The following is a 19,422-nucleotide window of genomic DNA, read 5'->3' on the forward strand; positions in this document are numbered from 1 at the left end:
CTCTGCTTTACAAGTTCTGGAACTAAAAGTGTGCACCACCACCCAGTGACTATGTCTTCTAATGCTGGACTTTAGATAAGTAAATTTAACCTGTATTTGTCTTCATTTTGTGATCTTATAATGGGTAGTCATGAGTTTGCTATTATAAGGTGTATATCACTGGTTCAGCCATTAATGAATGACAAAAAGCGTGCATAGACAACCTTTATAAATGCTTTTGATTGAGTGTTAATGTGGTAAGTAAGTTCATTCTGTGCGTGCTTTTTCTGCACATGATCACTTCCCCCAACATGGCTTTGATAATTCTCAGTCCTATCTACATATGCTTATTGGTGTAACCTTTTAAGTATTTGTATGGAAAGTGGAAAGAGACAGTATGTATGCAGTTGTACTCTCAAAATGCTGTCCACGCACAAGCTTATAATTTTCACATTAATTAGCTGTCTTTTGTGAAAGATTATTTTAATTGAAGTTAAATCAATTTAGTGGGTTTTTTTAAGGTTTAATTCAATAAAGTTTGTGTGTGTGAGTGTTCGGAGGGGTTGGGGGAGGAGCTCAGTTGTGAGCTGCTAGAAACCAAACTTGGTTCCACTGTAAGAACAGTGCATGCTCTTAACCTCTACAAAAAGCCATCTCTAATCCCTGATTTGGTTTTTAATTGCATAATTTTTATGCCCTGTAATTTTATATGTCAAAACACTTTATAGTAATCTATAGTCTTAACCATCATTGTAATGGGAAAAGGTGAACTTCAAACATTGTTCCTAATATGTTGAATTATCAGATTTCTTTATAAATAATTAAGTGGCTATGCTTAACAAAAAAATATCACTGACATGGTAATAGAACTAAATACTCATAAAATTGGAACTTTTTTGTGTTTTATGTTTTTTTATCAAGGAAATTATGCCACCAAGTTCCCTACCTTCCAATAATTCAAGGGTTGGACCTAACTCCTCTGAAGAAAAGAAACATTTAGATACAAAGGAAAACACCCATTTTTCTCAACCTAACAGTACAAAAGTCCAGAGGGTAAGAATTTGTCACCTCTAACCACACTAAAAGTAATTTCTTTGATGCAGATTCCACATTTGGTATTTGGGCTGTTTTTTCTCGTTAGATTTGTAGGCTACTCTTACTCTATATTTTCACATAGGTTTGGTACCATATGAGATTACAAAACAAAGTAATACATATTTTTTTTCAATTTATTCACAGTGACAAATCTTAAGCTATAAACCTAATGGGGTCACTTTTTTTCTGTTGAGGGTGGACTTTTTTTTTTTTTTCATGCTATAACTCCTTAAATTTTGCAGGTGTTGTAACTCAAAGTGTACCTTCTATTAGATGTGTTAGTTACTTCTTAAAGCCATATTTTAGAAACTGATTTTCACTATTTGAACTAACCTATTTAGAAATGCATTTAGAAGTCCTGCAGTGAAAGTCCTGCGTTCAGGCTTCTGTGTATCGTTCATTATAGTTAATCACATCACTTGCATTCCTTATACTACTTTAGGTGTTAGTGGTTTCATCAATTGTAGCAGGGGGACCCCAGAAACCTGAACCCAAGGCTTGGCAGGTAGGAAACTATTCCTTGAAAAATACATTTTAAGTTGATATTTTAATGTTTATTCCCCTTGTTAAGAAAGACTACAAATGAGCCTCATGGTTGGGGGCTGGTGGAAGAGTATTTGTGGGTATTTGGATCCACAGCCCTAGGCTAAATATCAAACATTTTCATTCCACTTAGAAGTAAGTTCTTCCCTTACATGTCCAGTGTCATTTTCTACCAGTCTTCCCACTGTGTCTTATAGGAAGTTTGATTCCTTCTGAAGTTCTTGGAATTCTCTAAAATTGAACATACGTTTTGCTGCTGCTTAATGTGTACACTAGAAGCCCAAGTGTGGGTTTATTCTACCCAGACTGTTCTTTTTCCTGTATTTGCCTTATCACTTTGACCCTGTTGTGTGTAAAGCTTTCCTTGTATACCTACCACAGGTTTCCCACTTGTTCCATCTTCCTGTGTGCTCACCCAGAGCATGTTTTTAGATGTTTTCTTGTTGGTCTCTTCAGCCACATTGTAAGCTCCTTGATGTCAGGGTCCCTTGCCTGGTATATGAGAATTGCTTATAATAAGGATGGTATAACTCAGAAAAGACTAAAAGCAAAAATGCCATTTTATACCAAGAACTAAAACTGCAAGTAAATTGGACACTCCTTTCTGTTGGGCATCCCTTTTCTCATCTTAGAAAAGAGAATCACTTTGTCCTAATATTGGTATTCTATATTTTCAATTTATTCAGATCTTCTGATTAGACATTTGAGTTGTCCTTGGGTACTCTAACAGTTTGTACCATGTTATAAGAGAAAATTGGTTTAAATAATGTTCTTCAAATTCTACCTAATTAAATCTACAGCACAAAATTAAAAGCTTATTTTGGTGATTACTTGGAAAGCATGTAGTATTTCATGACTTGATATTTGGCACTTGGAAAGAGTACAATTAATGCCTTTGTGATTATGCTATTGAGAAAAGGAATAATATTGAAGGAGGGCACTTTTTATATTGTAGTACAAAAAAGAAAATCTTTACAAGTTCTTTTCATCACCTGATAGTTCAGATAGTCACTGCTACTAGGAAGCTGTGCCTTGCCTACTATATGATAATCGGCCTACAAGCTATATTTTCTGATGGTTCAGTTTTATTGTTCATCAACAGTAACATTCTTATACAAGGATATAGAAAATCCTGTGTCCTTCCCTTCCTTTCTTGAACCTACTGTATACTGAATATAAACAGGGAAAGCATCCCAACAATATCTACATGTTCTAAGAAATGTTCTTTAGGAAAGAGTGACACTTTGCTCAAGGGACAGATTCTTGGCCTCCTGCATTTTTGCCAAACACTTGTAACTGTAATACTTATTACTTATTAGTATTACAGTATTAGTGTGTGAGTACCAATAACCATGTATTTCTTCAGTAGCAAAATGATTGAACTTTTCTCAGCTTAGAATGTGTCTTATTTATCCCCTCTTTAAGCTAGACTTTCCTACTGGTTATTATATGGAATGGTTTGGGTTTTTTTTTTCTTCTCTTATGCTGATGAGAAATATAAATATTTAGATTATATCTTTAAAACAATCCCTATATTAAAGTGGTATATATAGAACATCAAAGTATTTATTATGATTGAACTTTGTAAGATTATACTATATTTTTGAAATTTTATGGACTTATTAAATATTATGCTTATAATTTTGCCTTGGTTTTTGTTCTTCTACAAACTAGTCAGTGTATTTTAATTTAAATTCTCATTTTTGTTCATGATTTGGATTTTGTTGATTTTGTTGGCAAAATTGAGGTTTTTTAAAATTTGTATCCTTGGTATGTGATTTTAAATTGAATTTGATTTAGGTAGAACTTACAGTGAGTGAATTAAAGCATAACTATTCATCTTGCTTACCACAGTAAAGATTGTATAATTCTTAGTTAAATGTTTGTTATTTTGTCAACATTAAATGGTAGTCTTTAAAACAGTGTGATGTCTAAGAAATCACTATATTGATCTGCCCTTGGTTTTACATATTGATTTATATTTTAAATAGATGTTTGTGTGTTTATTGTTCGCCAAACCTTGTGCTAGGGATTTAGTCATTAGGTGTTTTTGTTTTTGTTTTCAGATGAACCATCACTAGTTCTTTAGGTTCACTGTTACAATTTCTTTTTCAGGGTATGGTACCATTTGTTTTTGTGGGAACAAAAGACAGCATCGCTAATGCCACTGTTCTTTTGGATTATCACCTGAACTATTTAAAGGTGAGGACAGGATGACTTTTAACTTCTAATCTTCTTGTGCTGAATTATTAAAAACTGTATAGTAAATCCTTCCAAAACTAGGATCCTTCTAAGCTGTGCATAACAGTATATGACCTTGTAAAAATAATAAATAAAATACATTGTTTAAGTTTATTTCTTCCAAAAACTTAAGTTAATTTTTCATTGTAAATCTTACGGCTAATATCCCAGGTCTCAATACATTCATATATATACATATATATGTACATGTATATATATGAGTGTGTATGTATATTTTATATATATATATATATATATATATATATATATATATACATATATATATAGTGTTATTCTGCTAAACCCTTAGATTCAATTTAGGTAATGATGTTATATATACATATATATGTGTATATATATGCATATATATATATATATTTGAACCTTCTAGCTTTTATGGATGTTTTCTGATCTAAATTTTGTGTGTACTTGCCTTTGTTGTCCCTCCTACGTTATTTATCAAGGAAATTCTAGCATTTTGTGAAGTGCTTTTTCAATATTTACTCTTCATACCTTTCTCTATATTGTGTTAATCAAAATATAAACTACTTGTGCTTTCTTGTATATGCTCATCTTACTGATTTTACTGTTATGCTTCCTTAGCTTGCAAGCTGGGAAGTAGGAACCCAGAGGCTATTATATTAGTAAAAAGAGCATGGGATTGGCAATACATCTGTGAAGTAGCTATGTGTACTTTTTCAATTTCCCTTTGGCCCAAATATAAAATTTAATGAAATGAAATCTTAATTGTTTTTAGTGTTATAATGTCTTATTTGTTAAAATATATACCAGAATTATTCTATAAGTCTTTTTAAAAAGTCTACAAAATAATCTAAGTTCTATTTTATTTATGATACTAACTTAAGAATGTGTTTGCTGACTTAAAGAATAAAATGTGAATCAGTCTTCTAGTAAGTAAGAGTGAAAGGGAAAAAATGGTGCAGTACCTGGTCATTTCGTTCATTCTTAATGGTGGTTAGTTAATAAATAAAAGTGGGAAGGTTTCATCCAGCAAGGTTTGCATGGGTAGGATGCCACTTTGATTTGCTTATTTATTTTTTGTTGGACAGTGTTTTATGTGCAATCTGTTGTATGTTTTCCTTTATAATCTTCACTAAAAATAATTATTGTGACCTAGATAGACAGAGCTGCATTATATCATGTCCCTTGTTCTTTCAATTAATGCTTTTTCTTAGATATTTTATTTTTCTCTATTGAATATTTTGTCTGTTACTGGCAGCTGTTTTGTTGCCATTCTTATCATCACCAAATCATCTTTTGGTTGGGTCTAGCATCTCACCAAAACTAAGTACAATACCTAAGTGCAATAACTGGAATACCATTCTCTTATGCAATTTCTAGGTAACACATTCCATTAGCTAGAAATATACCTTTGCAGGAAGCCACTAGTCTTTCCTTTTTCCTACCCAGTTTATCACAGATTCTGGTTTAGAGAGCAAGTTCTCTGTGGATTCTCAGTCTGACCGTTTTTCACCCCCCTATGTCAGAACCAAAATTTTGACAACTTTGTTTCAAAGACCTCTTCGTGATTGACACACTGAATATTTACTGTAGTTACTGATCTTATGCCCTGTAGCTAATAAGTGAGATGCTCATGGATATGCTAGAAAGGCAAGGGTTAAAGTGAAAGTTTCATCTGGATTTGACAGATCCCATGTTTTTGTACATGCTATGTATAAGGGTCTATCACTGGATTCTGGAGTTGATATATTTTGTTCAACCCAATGTATATTGTTTGTAATACTTGTTTAAGCAGAGTTTTAGCATTTTAAAAGTTTTTCAAGACATGATGTGAGAACTAGGTGTTTTGATGTGAGACCTAGGGATTTCCTCCCCTTCATATAAAGGAATATTAGCATGTTTAGTTCATTGAAAATAAGTGATCCGTAATTATATAATTATATCTAAAAATACTACATGCTCTTTTAAAAATATACCCCAAGTACAATACTTAGTAGATTAGAATATTAACTGACAAAATAATTTCATTGAGCTCATTTATGTGTGATTTTTAAAGGTTAGTTGATTAAATCTTAAATGTCTGTCATTTATCTGTATTTTTATACTTTTTAGTATTGTTTTAGTCAATCTTATTTCAAAAAGTCCCCAAACTAATGTATCTCTGCCTTATCCATAGACTAATTGAATAGCAGTGCCAAATCACTCAAATTTATTCAATATAACTTTAAAACTGAGTGTTTTTGTTATATTTCTAAGTCTTGACATCAGTAAGTGTATCAATAGTAATCTTTCTTTTTAAGGAGACCATTCAATTTCCTAATAATTCTGGGTTAACAGTGTTTACTATAAATTTAGAACTGAAGTCGAACTATTTCCAGTATACTTTTTTATCTGATGAAAAGGAGAAAGGTAATACTAAGTAAAATGTCAAATTATTTTTACTGTTATCTTGTATATTTTAAATAGGAAGTAGACCAGTTGCGTTTGGAGAGATTACAAATTGATGAGCAGTTGCGACAAATTGGAGCTAGTTCTAGACCACCACCAAATCGTACAGATAAGGAAAAAGGCTATGTGACTGATGATGGTCAAGGAATGGGTCGAGGTAGTAGACCTTACAGAAATAGGGGGCACGGCAGACGCGGTCCTGGATATACTTCAGGTACAAACTAAGCATTTTCCTCAGTAACTTTATCTGTTCCTAGACTTAATAGCTGCTAATCTCTAATATTCATTAGAACTCCATTATAACAATTTCTCACTACATGTTTTCCAACTCACAGTGGGTCAAATTGTGTTTCAAGAAACATGTAGAATAAAAGCCCGTTAATGACACACATAGTTCACAGGGCAGTTGTGAGTTCTGTCCATATTCTAATTGGGGATAAATCTGCTTAAGCCCTTGTGTGTTGATGACCTAAGACCTCTCCTGATTTTATTACTGTATAGCCAAAACTTTTTTCATTTGTGTACTGTGGCTCATTTTTTGTCAGGCATGTGCTGGTCATACTTGCTGGATGGACTGTGTAAATCAGGGGTCTGCATCCTATGGCTCATAAGATGATTTTGAGTGGCATGGCCAAAGTCAGCCATAGGCACAGTCAAGAAGTAGGCGAAGTGACTCTTTGCCTTCCCAGCTCTTCTATCCTTGCTTCTTCTTTCTTTTCTCCCAGTAACTTTCAGTGACACCAGTGCCCAGCTACAAGTTCCTACTGTCTTTCTTGCTCGACTATGTATCTATATAACTTGCTAATGATGGTATAAGGTGTAATCCATCTCACAAATATTTGCATTTCAAAAGGGAACTCTTTAAGATGGAAAAGCCTTCAAGATCCACAGGAGTGACGCTATAATGGTGAAGCTATAATTGCTCATTAGCTCCAACAGAGGAAGAGAGAGAGGTAGTAGAGGTGATATTCCAGAGTGGGGAAAGACACCTACTCATAAGGCCAACCTTGAACCTAACCCTTAACCCTCCTCCTATCAGTTTGTTCTTTTGACCAATGAATTTCCATCTCACTGTGGAGCTCTTCCCCCCCCCACTCCCATCCCCTATATCATTAACCCCCTCAGATGTAAACAGTTGTTTTATAGTGATCTTTTGTTTAGTCATTCCCACTGGGAGTGGGAGGGAGATTGTGGGGTGTGCATCAGGAATGCATATCCCCTTTCATTGGAGATAATCCCACAATAGTCCCTCCCCTGAGACACAACAATCATGGTGGCCTTTATTGGCTGCTTTTAGAGTTGGCCAAAGTGTACATCCTTCTGTCCCTGTGTCTACTAAAAGCTCTCATTATAGAAGTTTTGATTATCAAAGTATTACATTGTTACAGACAATTTTTCCTCTATTGATCACAGCTATTTAAAAATATGGCACATTCAGATCTGAACTTAGACAGCTAACAAAACACCTTTTAAAAAGATGTATAAAAATTACTTCAAATATGGCAAGCCTTTTACTTTGAATTTAAAACACAGATAAGTATATTCTTTGGTAGGCTTCTAAATTGGGAAGAATATTGAATCACCCCTGAAACTTCATCTCTGGAAGCTTCTGTTAACCTTTTTTTTAAAGTCAGACAATGGTATATAACTTTTAACTCTCGATAGGAACTAATTCTGAAGCATCAAATGCTTCTGAAACAGAATCTGACCACAGAGACGAACTCAGTGATTGGTCATTAGCTCCAACAGAGGAAGAGAGGGAGAGCTTCCTGCGCAGAGGAGACGGACGGCGGCGTGGAGGAGGAGGAAGAGGACAAGGAGGAAGAGGAAGAGGAGGAGGCTTCAAAGGTATAGCTGAGAAGAAAAGGTTAAGGGCCAGTGGATAAAGGTACTAACTGCCAGTCTTAACCCTAGTTCAATCCCCAGGACCCACATGGTAAAAGGAGTGAAGTGACTCCTGCTACTTATCTCCTAGCCTATACATGAACTATGGTATATATGCCTCTTCACAGATATATAAGTGGGGTTTTTTTTTTGTTTGCTTGTTTGTTTGTTTTTGTGGGTTTTTTTGTTTTTTTTGAGACAGGGTTTCTCTGTGTAGCCTTGGCTGTCCTGGAACTCACTTTGTACACCAGGCTGGCCTTGAACCCAGAAATCCGCCTGTCTCTGCCTCCAAGTGCTGGGATTAAAGGCATGCACCACCACCGCCCAGCTATAAGTGTTTTTAAAGAGAGAAAGAAAGATTAAAAGTAAACTGTTAGCGGTTTGAGGCTAAGTAAAGAATCTTGGTGATATACTCTGTTTTGGGCTTATCATCATCATAGCAAATGATTACTTTTTCATTTGTTTGACAGAATATTACACAGCCTTCCTTGTGATTTTTGGAAACTATGACTAAATAGTGATAACTAATTTATATTCTTCGTAGTTCCTTACCAGCATCTGGTTGTTAATCCAGATTGACCTGTTGAATCAACCTTCAGAATATTTTGTTTCTTGTTACCAGAATAGATTATTTACTTTGTATAATTGGAATTGGTAGGCTCTTCATTACATTTTAGCTTCTATTGTTGGTCTGAAAGGGGAATCTGAAAATAGAGAATTTTGAGCAAATGTTTTAAGAGTTACTAACTGTTAAACATTTTTAAAATATACAGGAAACGACGATCATTCCCGAACAGATAATCGTCCACGTAATCCAAGAGAGGCTAAAGGAAGAACAGCTGATGGATCCCTGCAGGTAAAACCTAGCTGATTCTTTCCATCTAAGTAGTTTGAATATGGCCATTTGAGAGTAGAGAGGTAACTGCTTTATTTTTCAGCATGTTCAAAGATGATACATTCATACTATATGAAATATTTTTCTTCAGCATTACAGTTGTAGAGTCTTAGACCTCTGTGACAAATGTACAAGTATGAGGATTTTTCCAGTGAATATATGGTTTTAAGTATTTGTGAACACTTTGGCAGCCACATTGTAATTCTCAGACTCAATGGTGGTTCTCGAACCTTCTCAAACAAAATATTCTGAATGAAATGTACTAAGTGGCCCAAGTCAGGTACCCTCTCCCTTTAACTGCAGAGATAACCTGTTATCCTTATCTGTCTTGTAATCTTGATAAGATAGGGCTTCTGGTGTCTAGCTTTGCATGCCCTGTGGGTCAGCTGTTTATTTATGTGCACAGTCTAGTCTGAGGATCCATTCTCAAGTGAGCTATTGTCAGTGCTTAAACAGTTGTTAAGTAATTTCAGCTTTACTCCCTGAACACATCCGAGCACCTTTACTAAGTGCTTCATGTGTATTTTATCTCACTTAATCTTACAATAATCCACTGAAGCAAGAAGTTTTATTATCCAATTTTTAGGTGATTAAGTAGAAGCTGCAGTTCAGTGCCCACAGTTACTTAGCTAGCATATGATAGACTGATAATCATTCAAACTTTGGTATCTGATCTCTTTCACTTTATCTGTAATGATAACTCTAAATTTTTTAAGCAAGTAATAAGAGTTCCTTTCTGCCGGGCAGTGGTGGCGCACACCTTTTATCCCAGCACTTGGGAGGCAGAGGCAGGCGGATTTCTGAGTTCGAGGCCAGCCTGGTCTACAAAGTGAGTTCCAGGACAGCCAGGGCTATACAGAGAAACCCTGTCTCGAAAAACCAAAAAAAAAAAAACAAAAAAAGAGTTCCTTTCTGCCTATAAACCAATACACATGATTAGCTAATTTTAACTCAAAATGGTGCAGTAGAATCTTCTGAATCCAAATCAACTCTAAGGGAGTCTTAACTTCATGGCATGGTCCATTCTGAAGAACCAGACAGAAAAGGCTAATATTGTTTGCCATTGACACTTAAAATAGTTTATACCCCTTAGAATGTTATACATTAATCTTCATACCTTCCTTGGATCTTAGTTCTATAAATCATTGTTTCCAGATTTCTCCTCGCGATTCTGTTTTTCAAGATTCAAGTTAGAGAGCCATCTGACTCTTCTTACTGAAGTACAAGTTCCTAGACTGATACAAACTAAAATCAAAAGTGTATGCTAGAACATTATTTGGAATTTCAGTGTTTTTTTTTTCTGTATTTTTTTCCATGTATGTATTTATGTGTATGAGTATGTAGGTACATCCTTTGAAACTGGAGTTACAGGTGATTGTGAGCCACCATGTGGGCACATGGGAACTGAACCCAGATCCTCTGGAAGAACAGGGGTTCTGAACTGCCTAGCCATCTCCCCAGCCCCCACTATTTAGACTTTGAAGGAGTTGTAAAAGAGGTTTCTAAAGGATGGGGTGGAACTTTTGGTACAGAAAAACTTACTGATACTATAATATATGTGTAAAGATGGGAATTAAAGATTAGCTCATGAATGGGTTAGTTGACTTTTCATTCAGGTGAAGCTATCATAGGAAGACATGTTTTTTTTTTTTCTCTCTTGGATTTTATAGGTATTGCTAAATAAGCCATTCCTTTTGAAATATGTTGTTGTGAGGTGTGCTTTGTGTGTGTGCATGTGTATCCATATGATCTGCTGTACACTTTGCCTATACCTTATATATTTTCTATTAGCCAATAATAGTAACTTAATTTGAATGACCTCACTGATTTTTGCTTAGAATATAAAGGTGAAGAATACAAAGTGAGATTTTTTTCTTATAGATTGTACACAGTGAGATGGCTACTGTTTTCCAGCTAAATAATATTGTTTTAAAAACCTAAACCAATAAAGAAAGAGCCTACCATGCTTTAATTTCTTACAGTTCTATTTTCATCTGCATTCTCCTTCTATTTTTTTGAGACAAGATTCCACTTATGTAGCACTGGGTAGCCTAGAACTCAGAGATCCATCTGCCTCTGCTTTCCCCCATTAACATGTGGCGTATGTATTACAGGCTTAATATTTCTTGTGAGGCCATTTATATAGGATCTAGTGTGTATGTATATATAACAACTATAACTTGTTTTAGATCAGAGTTAACTGCAATAATGAAAAGAGTGTCCATACTAAACCATTACAGAGTTCCTCCAGTGAAGGGAGCCGGCTGCGCACGGGTAAAGATCGTAACCAGAAGAAGGAAAAGCCAGACAGCGTAGATGGGCTGCAACCGCTGGTGAATGGAGTACCCTAAATAAGCTACATAATTCCGAAGTTATATTTCCTCTACCATTTCCGTAATTCTTACTCCATTTTAGAAAACTTTGTTAGGCCAAAGACAAATAGTAGGCAAGATGGCACAGGGCATGAAGTGAACACAAATTCTGCAAAGAATTTTTTTGATATTGGCCATAATCAACAATCTTCCAGATTTGCACAAAAAGATCTTGAAATTTGATGCATAACTTTTAAGTACACTTAACACTTCAGGGCAGGATTTTACTTTTATTTTTTAAAAATACTAAGCAGTGATCTTTATTAACTACGACCATTTTCCTGAATTGGGCTATATAACTCAGCAGTACGTTTCAGTCTTTGAGTAAATCACATTTGTGATAATCATACTAGATCTCTGTCTTCAGTCTCATTTAAAGTCTTCATGAAATGCTGTGCCATTTCATGTCCTGTGTCAGTTTATGTTTTGGTCCACTTTTCCAGTATTTTAGTGGACCTTGAAATGTGTGTGATGTGACATTTGTTATTTTCATTAGCAAAAAAAGTTGTATGATCTGTGCCTTTTTTATATCTTGGCAGGTAGGAATATTATATTTGGATGCAGAGTTCAGGGAAGATAAGTTGGAAACACTAAATGTTAAAGATGTAGCAAACCCTGTCAAACATTAGTACTTTATAGAAGAATGCATGCTTTCCATATTTTTTTCCTTACATAAACATCAGCTTAGGCAGTATAAAAAATAGGACTTGTTTTTTGTTTTTGTTTTGTTGCACTGAAGTATGACAAATAGTGTTATTGGAAGGGATGTGTAATTTTTCTGTATAGACAGGAGAAGAAATAACTATCTTTTCATTTGGGAGAGGCTAAAGATGTTTTCAGCTACTTGCAAATCTTCCTGGTCGAAAGTTAGTAGGATATGCCTGCTCTTTGGCCTGATGACGAATTTCAACTTCGAACCATTTTCTTTTGTCCTCCCCAAATTTTGTCAAGTTTTTTCATTCATATTTTACATTAAAGCTTATTTTGGGGAGATATGAAGGTCATCTTCATAAATACATAATAACCCTCAAAAGTATATAGGTACTTTGTCTGAGAAACATTGAAAGCAGGTTAAATGTTTTGTAACTTTGAAATACAAAGTCTAATGTATAAGCAGAACCGAAAAGCAGACCTACAATTGGTTAACAAATAATTCTTTTTTTTTCTTTTTTGATGTGTTGAGTCTTATTTTTTGTGGGGTTTTTTTTCTCTCTTTTTTTAAATGACTGAAATTCACTGAAGAAAAATATGTGAAGGACCTTCACTCTGAGATGTTATATTTTTCTTAAAAAATAACTCTGAGTAGGGGTACCACTGAATCTGTACAGAGCCGTACAAACCGAAGTTCTGCCTCTGATGTACTTTGTGAATTTGTTTCTTTGAATTTTCATTTTTCATTTAGTTTTCCTTGCATACAAATAAGCATATAAAATGGCAACAAACTGCACATGATTTCACAAATATTAAAATGTCTTTTAAAAAGTATTGCCAAACAGTAATGTTGATTTCTAGTTATTTATTCTGGGAATGTATAGTATTTGAAAACAGAAATTGGTACCTTGCACACATCATCTGTAAGCTGTTCAGTTTAAAATACTGTAGATAATTAACCAAGGTAGAATGACCTTGTAATGTAACTGCTCTTGGGCAATATTCTCTGTACATATTAGCGACAACAGATTGGATTTTATGTTGACATTTGTTTGGTTATAGTGCAATATATTTTGTATGCAAACAGTTTCAATAAAGTTTGATCTTCCTCTGCTAAATTGATGTTGATGCAATCCTTACAATGATTGCTTTTAAAATTTTAAGATAGGAAAGAAATCTATAGAAAGTGTTCTGTTACAAAATGTAACTGTTACCATTGGAAATTTCACATGTCAAAGGAGGTTAGCCGTTATTTACCAACTTTCAAGAACGTAATCTTGTTCAATAAGGTGAAATATCAATGATTGGTACACAGTCACAATGTACCGTTAAAATATGCACTAAGTCTCTTTTTTTTTTTACAAAGGCTGAATTCAGCAAGGCGCTAACTTGCTTAAATGTGAATTACTAACTTCTAAAACTGTAATTTGATTCACATCTTTTCAAATGGAGTTGGAGTTGATTCATATTACAATATTTGTGTGCAAAATGTGTATGTTTTTCAGTTTAAAGTCATGTTTTTAAAATCTTATTAAAGTTTCAAAAATCTGAAGATTGTTTATCTTATCTAGATGTAAATTTTTATTAAAAAGTTGCACTTATGAAAAAGCAAAATACTAGTCTGACAGATGTTTGCTCTGGTTTTAAATTTCGACACAAATGACAAAGATAATATGTTGGGGTTGGAGGAGATATTTGTCACTCAAAGGAAATGATCATTTTGCATGTTTCTTTTTGTTTTGGTGCGTGTGTGCATGCATGCCTGCGTGCATGTGTACATGTATATAACATATCAGAAGAGGGAGTCAGATCCCCTGAAACTAGAGATACAGGTTGCTGTGAGCCACCATGTAGGTGCTAGAAACTGAACCCAGGTCTTAATAGAAGAGTAGTGTGCTCTTAGCTGCTGAGCCATCCCTCCAGGTCTGTTTACTAAGCTGGCTTGAGATTCATTATATAGAGTGGTCTTACCTCAAACTCATGACAGTCCTTTTTTTTTTTTTTCCTTTTTTTCTTTTTGCCTTACCTCCTGAATGTTGGGATTTAATATAGGTGTGATCCTGGTTTCTATGTGCTTTTAAAAAACAAAAGCAAAAGTTTGTGTGCTTTCTAAAAACAGGCGGGTGTGGGAGGTCAATTTGGATGGATGAACAAGAGGTGAGAAAGGCCTAGGAGGAATAGGGAAAACCATGATCACATGTTTAGACATAGGATTCTGGTAAACTAAATTATGCATTCACTCATGTTTGTACACATATCAGGACACCCTGCCATTTGGATCGCAGGGAGAGTAAGCAGGCCTTTGTAGTTTAAAAAGGCTATTTTTTACACATTTTTATTTCATTGTGTGTGTGTGTGCCAGAGTATGCATGTAGAAGTCAGAGGATCATTTTTGAAATTGATTCTTCTTTCTGTGGTGTCCAGGGAATCAAACTCAAGTCCTCAGACTTGTTGGATATTCCTTACCCTCTGAATTCAAAACAACAACAAAACTAATAATTTATTGTTTGAATTTTTGCATGAATATAATCATCCCAGATTCCCTTCCCTCCTACTTTCCTGTCTCCCTACCACTTTTCCCTCCAAAGGCCATGTGTTTTATAAACCCACTGAATGAATCCATTTACTATTACCAGTATGTTCATTGGAATAGGGTCATCTTCTGGAGCATGGGTAGCCTGTCAGGGACTGGGTCCCCTGAAGACAATTTACTTGTCCTTCTCCAGTAGCCATCAACTGCAAAGTTTGTCAGATATGGGTTAAACTTCCAGCAATGCTAGAATTTTGGCTAGTTTGATACTGAGGCCAGTCCTGTGCATATAATCAGTCAATGTGAGTTCACTTCTGTAACAGCCCTGTCATGTCCAGAAAACACTCCATAAAAAGTCCTTCCCTACCTCTGGCTCTTACAGTCTTCTGTCTTGCGGGAGATGTGTGATACCAGTCTCCCAATTAGGGCTGTGTACTTTTCAGTCTTCACTCTTTGCAGTTTGGCCAGTTTTAAGTCTGTATTGACCCCTATCTACTATCTACTACAAAAGGAATCCTCTGATGACTGATGAGGGTTGAATGTAGAACATACTTTAAGAGGCCGTTTAATACTATGTTCATTTATCAAAATAATAGTACTAGATTTCTTGAGCCCGTACTCTATGTAGCCAAAGGTTCTTTTGAAATAACCATTTACCAGGCGCAATTCTTGATTACTTAGAAAGCGTAATCAGATGCAGGATTTAAGTCCTAGACATCTTTTTTTTTTTTTTCTCAGTGTGTATTGTTGGACTGTTAAATACTTCCTTTTTTTTTCTTTATGCCAAGGAGTTTTACATTAGTGGCAAAGTATAAAAGCCTTTAAAGTTTTCACTTGCCACATGATAAAATGTACTAAGTTTCAGAACTGAGTGTTTAAAGGTTTTGTAACCAATTTCTATATACTAGATCCTTGATTACTGGAGTAGATTGAGAAATGAAACAAGATTTAAATATCAACAGGTCATTCCAAGGAATCCTGAGAATTAGAATTTATTATCATTATTCAATATTATACAGAATTCATATGGTACTTGCTGAGCGGGAAAATGGAACCCATTTGTTCAAAATCAAAATTATTTTGGTAAACTCTAAGGCATTCTTGTCATATTTCTCCACAGATAAGGACATGTAAAAGATACTGTGTCAAGGAACAGTGCTAGGACTCAAAGGAATCTTTGTCGAACTAGTTAGTATAGCACAGATACCACACAATACAACTGAAGGTAAAGATGGGGAAAAGGGGAACTGCATTACACATTTGACTAGAACTTAGAATAAGCTATGTGATAGTGGAGCAGTCTCTCAGACTGTTAAATTCATGGATTAAGATTAAAGGTGGGTAGCATTCTTATTCCACATTAATAGTTACGTTTTATGTGGAGAAAGCTTCTTAAAGATAAAATTATGATGGGAAAGTTATTGAATTAATGGACTGTTCCTATCCACTGTGTATTGTCACTGCCAAGACACAGATAAAACCACATAAGAGGGCCACAATCCAAACAGGACTGGCATGGAGTCAGTGAAAAAGACAAGAGAAACAGGTTTGCCTATGGCATTGATCTATACATGGAAAACCCAGTATTTTCAGGAAACTTTCAAGTTTGGTATAACTAAGGTACTTAAAATTTGAAAGTGAGGAGATACTGTTGAGGATATAAAGAGCCAAATTGAAGTTGAATGTGAGGAAAGCCTTTGAAGAACTGTAAACAATCAGATTTGCACTTAAGTGTGGGAGTCCAAAAGGAATGATAATCTTGACTGCCACAGGACTTTGCCCAAATACTAGGCCAGTCTAACTAAAAGACTGAAGTGCACTGCGGTGCAAACCCCTTGACAACCAAGGTTACAGTTGCTAGCAGCTGGTGTTCGCAGACAACTCTGCTGAAAGCTGTCATCTAGAATCAGGCTGATTGGCATGTAAGCCCCAATTTGAATCTCTATATTGCAAGGCTGCCATAGGGCCTTGTGCTGTGGACAGATAGTCATAAAGAAGCACTTTTGGAGTACAAATGTAGTCAGATATGCCTTCATGTTAACATGGAAGAATGGAATGAATGAATCCATGTGCTTCTTCCTTCTAACCCTTTGCCAGTAAGTTGTCCTCATTAAACCTTCATTTCTTGTATATGCTATGTGGTTTGCTTTAACCCACTAATTCTCAGAAGATGCCTAACTGGTACAAACTATGTATTACTTGCCCTTTGGAAACTATAGAAGGGATCAAACAGAACCATACCTTGCAGAAATGAGCACCCCTCATAGAACTAGTGGCAATACATGAAAATGAGGGAACAGAGAGGCACTCAGTGGATTGCTTACCTAGCACTTCAGGATAGCCTGAGTTCTCAATCCCAATACTGCATGAACTGGGTATGGCATATAACTAGAAGCCTGCTCTCAGGAAGTGGAGGCAGGAGGGTAAGTTTGAGGTCAGTCTAGAGTATATAAAACCATCACAAATAAATATGAGATAAAAATCTCAGTGAAAGCCGGGTGTGGTGGCGCACGCCTTTAATCCCAGCACTTGGGAGGCAGAGGCAGGTGGATTTCTGAGTTCGAGGCCAGCCTGGTCTACAGAGTGAGTTCCAGGACAGCCAGAGCTACACAGAGAAACCCTGTCTCAAAAAAACAAAACAAAACTCAGTGAATATGTTTATGACTTATTACAATGCAGAGAGGCTTTGGAAAGGTTACCACAGGAGGCAGGTTGAAATAATGTAACCCTTTGTCACTCCTTTACAAGGCTGCCAGCCCTTGTAAATCCTAAGAAAAAGAAATAATTGCAGGGGGAAAAGATCCAACTTTCAGCCCCTACTGCCACTGAAACAGCTAATGAAACCTAAATTTGCATTGACACTTGGGCAGTGTGTACCACCCACAGGTCATTGAAGGAAGATAAGTCATGGCTTCTGGGGCTGCAATAAACTTAACAGGGCATTGATTGGGTTTCTAGACTTGGACACTGCACTCTTGAGGTTTGATCTCATTATGTGATGAAGAGCTTTACACCCATGAAGTAAGGTGAAGCTTATGGTTTTAATGCAGCAGTCCTCAACCTGTGGGTCACAACCATCAGAAAACATTATTTCCAGTGCTCTTAGGAACTGAGACATCATTCAGTAGCAGAAGTAGCAATGAAAATAATTTGATGGTTGGGAGTCACCACCACACAGGGAATGATATTACATAAAGGGTCACAGGACTAGGAAGGTTGAAAATCGCTGCTTTAGTGCATGATTCACTTTGGCCTGACTGATTAGCTAGGCTGCTGACTTGTGATGAAGGAGCAAATGTGAGTGCAACTTTTTTAATTGGGTGCTTAGGAGATTCAGATCTACACCCCTCCTGTTGAGTGGGCTATAAGTAACCAAGACTGTTCTTGGTTACTGGCCAAATAAGAGTGCCACTATTTCACATTTAAGGATATCCCACCTTACAGGTCATTGGTATGGTTTGTAGGCATCACAGCAGGGTGACACTATTGGTTGTGTCCCTCCCTTGGAAGCTTGTAAAGTATCCTCCCAGGGCCCCCAATGGAGGAGCTAGAGAAAGTACCCAAGGAGCTGAAGGGGTCTGCAACCCTATAGGTGGAACAACAATATGAACTAACCAGTACCCCGGAGCTCTTGACTCTAGGTGCATATGTATCAAAAGATGGCCTAGTCGGCCATCACTGGAAAGAGAGGCCCATTGGACTTGCAAACTTTATATGCCCCAGTACAGGGGAACGCCAGGGCCAAAAAGTGGGAGTGGGTGGGTAGAGGAGCAGGGCGGGGGGAGGGTATGGGGGACTTTTGGGATAGCAATGGAAATGTAAATGAGGAAAATACCTAATAAAAATATTATAAAATACATTTAGAAAAAAGAAAGCTAGTCCTCAGGAGACTTTCAGGTCCGACCTAACTTGATCCTATGTCCAAATGTAGATGGTGTCTACAACAGTAGGGACTTACCTTCCACTTCTAGGAGGCAACCAAGGGCAGTAGCAATAGCCAGTTTTGTTTAGGGTAGTCTCTTGGACTTCCCTGACCAACAACTTACTAGGAGCATTTCCATGACTAGTATTAGGGATTTTGTTAGTCTATGGCTTGTGGGGGTAGCATAGTCAGCCCAAGTGGCACAACTTCATTTAAGCTACACACAATGGGCAACATACATACAGTTATATGTAAATAAAAAATAATGTGATTTCATTATGACATTTTATTTTTTATTTTATTTATTTATTTATTTATTTTTGTTTTTTCGAGACAGGGTTTCTCTGTGTAGCCCTGGCTGTCCTGGAACTCACTCTGGACCAGGCTGGCCTCAAACTCAGAAATCCACCTGCCTCTGCCTCCCAGGTGCTGGGATTAAAGGAGCGCGCCACCACCGCCCAGGGACATTTTATTTTTATGTTTCTATTTTATTATTTTAAATCCCAAACATAGTTTCCCCTCCCTTCTCTCTTCCCAGTCCCTTCTCCCACACTCACTCTGCCTCCATTTCTCTTCAGAAATAGGCAGCCCTTCCAAAGATACCAACCATTCAAACATGGCATATTAAATTACAGTAAGACTAGGCACCTCCCCTTGTATTAAGACTAGACAAGGCAATCCAGTAGGAGGAGAAGGTTCCAGAAGCCAGCAAATGAGTCAGAGACCTCCCCTGCTCCCACTGTTGGGAGTCACACAAGAAGACCAAGCTACAAATGCATAACATATATGCAAAGGGCCTAAGTCAATCCCATGCAGGCTTGCTAGTTGATGGTTCAGGCTTAGTGAGCCCCTAATGAGTCCGGGTTAGTTGATTCTGTGG

The 19,422-nt window shown here is 36.3% G+C and overlaps 1 protein-coding gene across 8 annotated transcripts in view; it reads left to right on the plus strand.

Moving 5' to 3' along the window:
• The window catches only part of Fmr1 (fragile X mental retardation 1), a 37,584-nt gene extending 23,880 nt beyond the window's left edge, over positions 1–13,704 (plus strand). The window contains exons 11-17 of one of the 8 annotated variants that reach the window (XM_021153170.1): positions 901–1,032; positions 1,517–1,579; positions 3,733–3,819; positions 6,307–6,502; positions 7,954–8,136; positions 8,946–9,028; positions 11,308–13,704. In XM_021153170.1, coding sequence (XP_021008829.1) covers positions 901–1,032; positions 1,517–1,579; positions 3,733–3,819; positions 6,307–6,502; positions 7,954–8,136; positions 8,946–9,028; positions 11,308–11,418 — 855 coding nt within the window. In that variant the 3' untranslated portion in view covers positions 11,419–13,704. The remainder of the gene's footprint in view (positions 1–900; positions 1,033–1,516; positions 1,580–3,732; positions 3,820–6,306; positions 6,503–7,953; positions 8,137–8,945; positions 9,029–11,307) is intronic. The other 7 variants (XM_021153173.1, XM_021153171.2, XM_029473225.1 and 4 more) reach the window with 7 other exon arrangements.
• Positions 13,705–19,422: the final 5,718 nt, after the last annotated feature.

Source organism: Mus caroli, chromosome X (assembly GCF_900094665.2).
Source record: "Mus caroli chromosome X, CAROLI_EIJ_v1.1, whole genome shotgun sequence".
Lineage (NCBI taxonomy): Eukaryota > Metazoa > Chordata > Mammalia > Rodentia > Muridae > Mus > Mus caroli.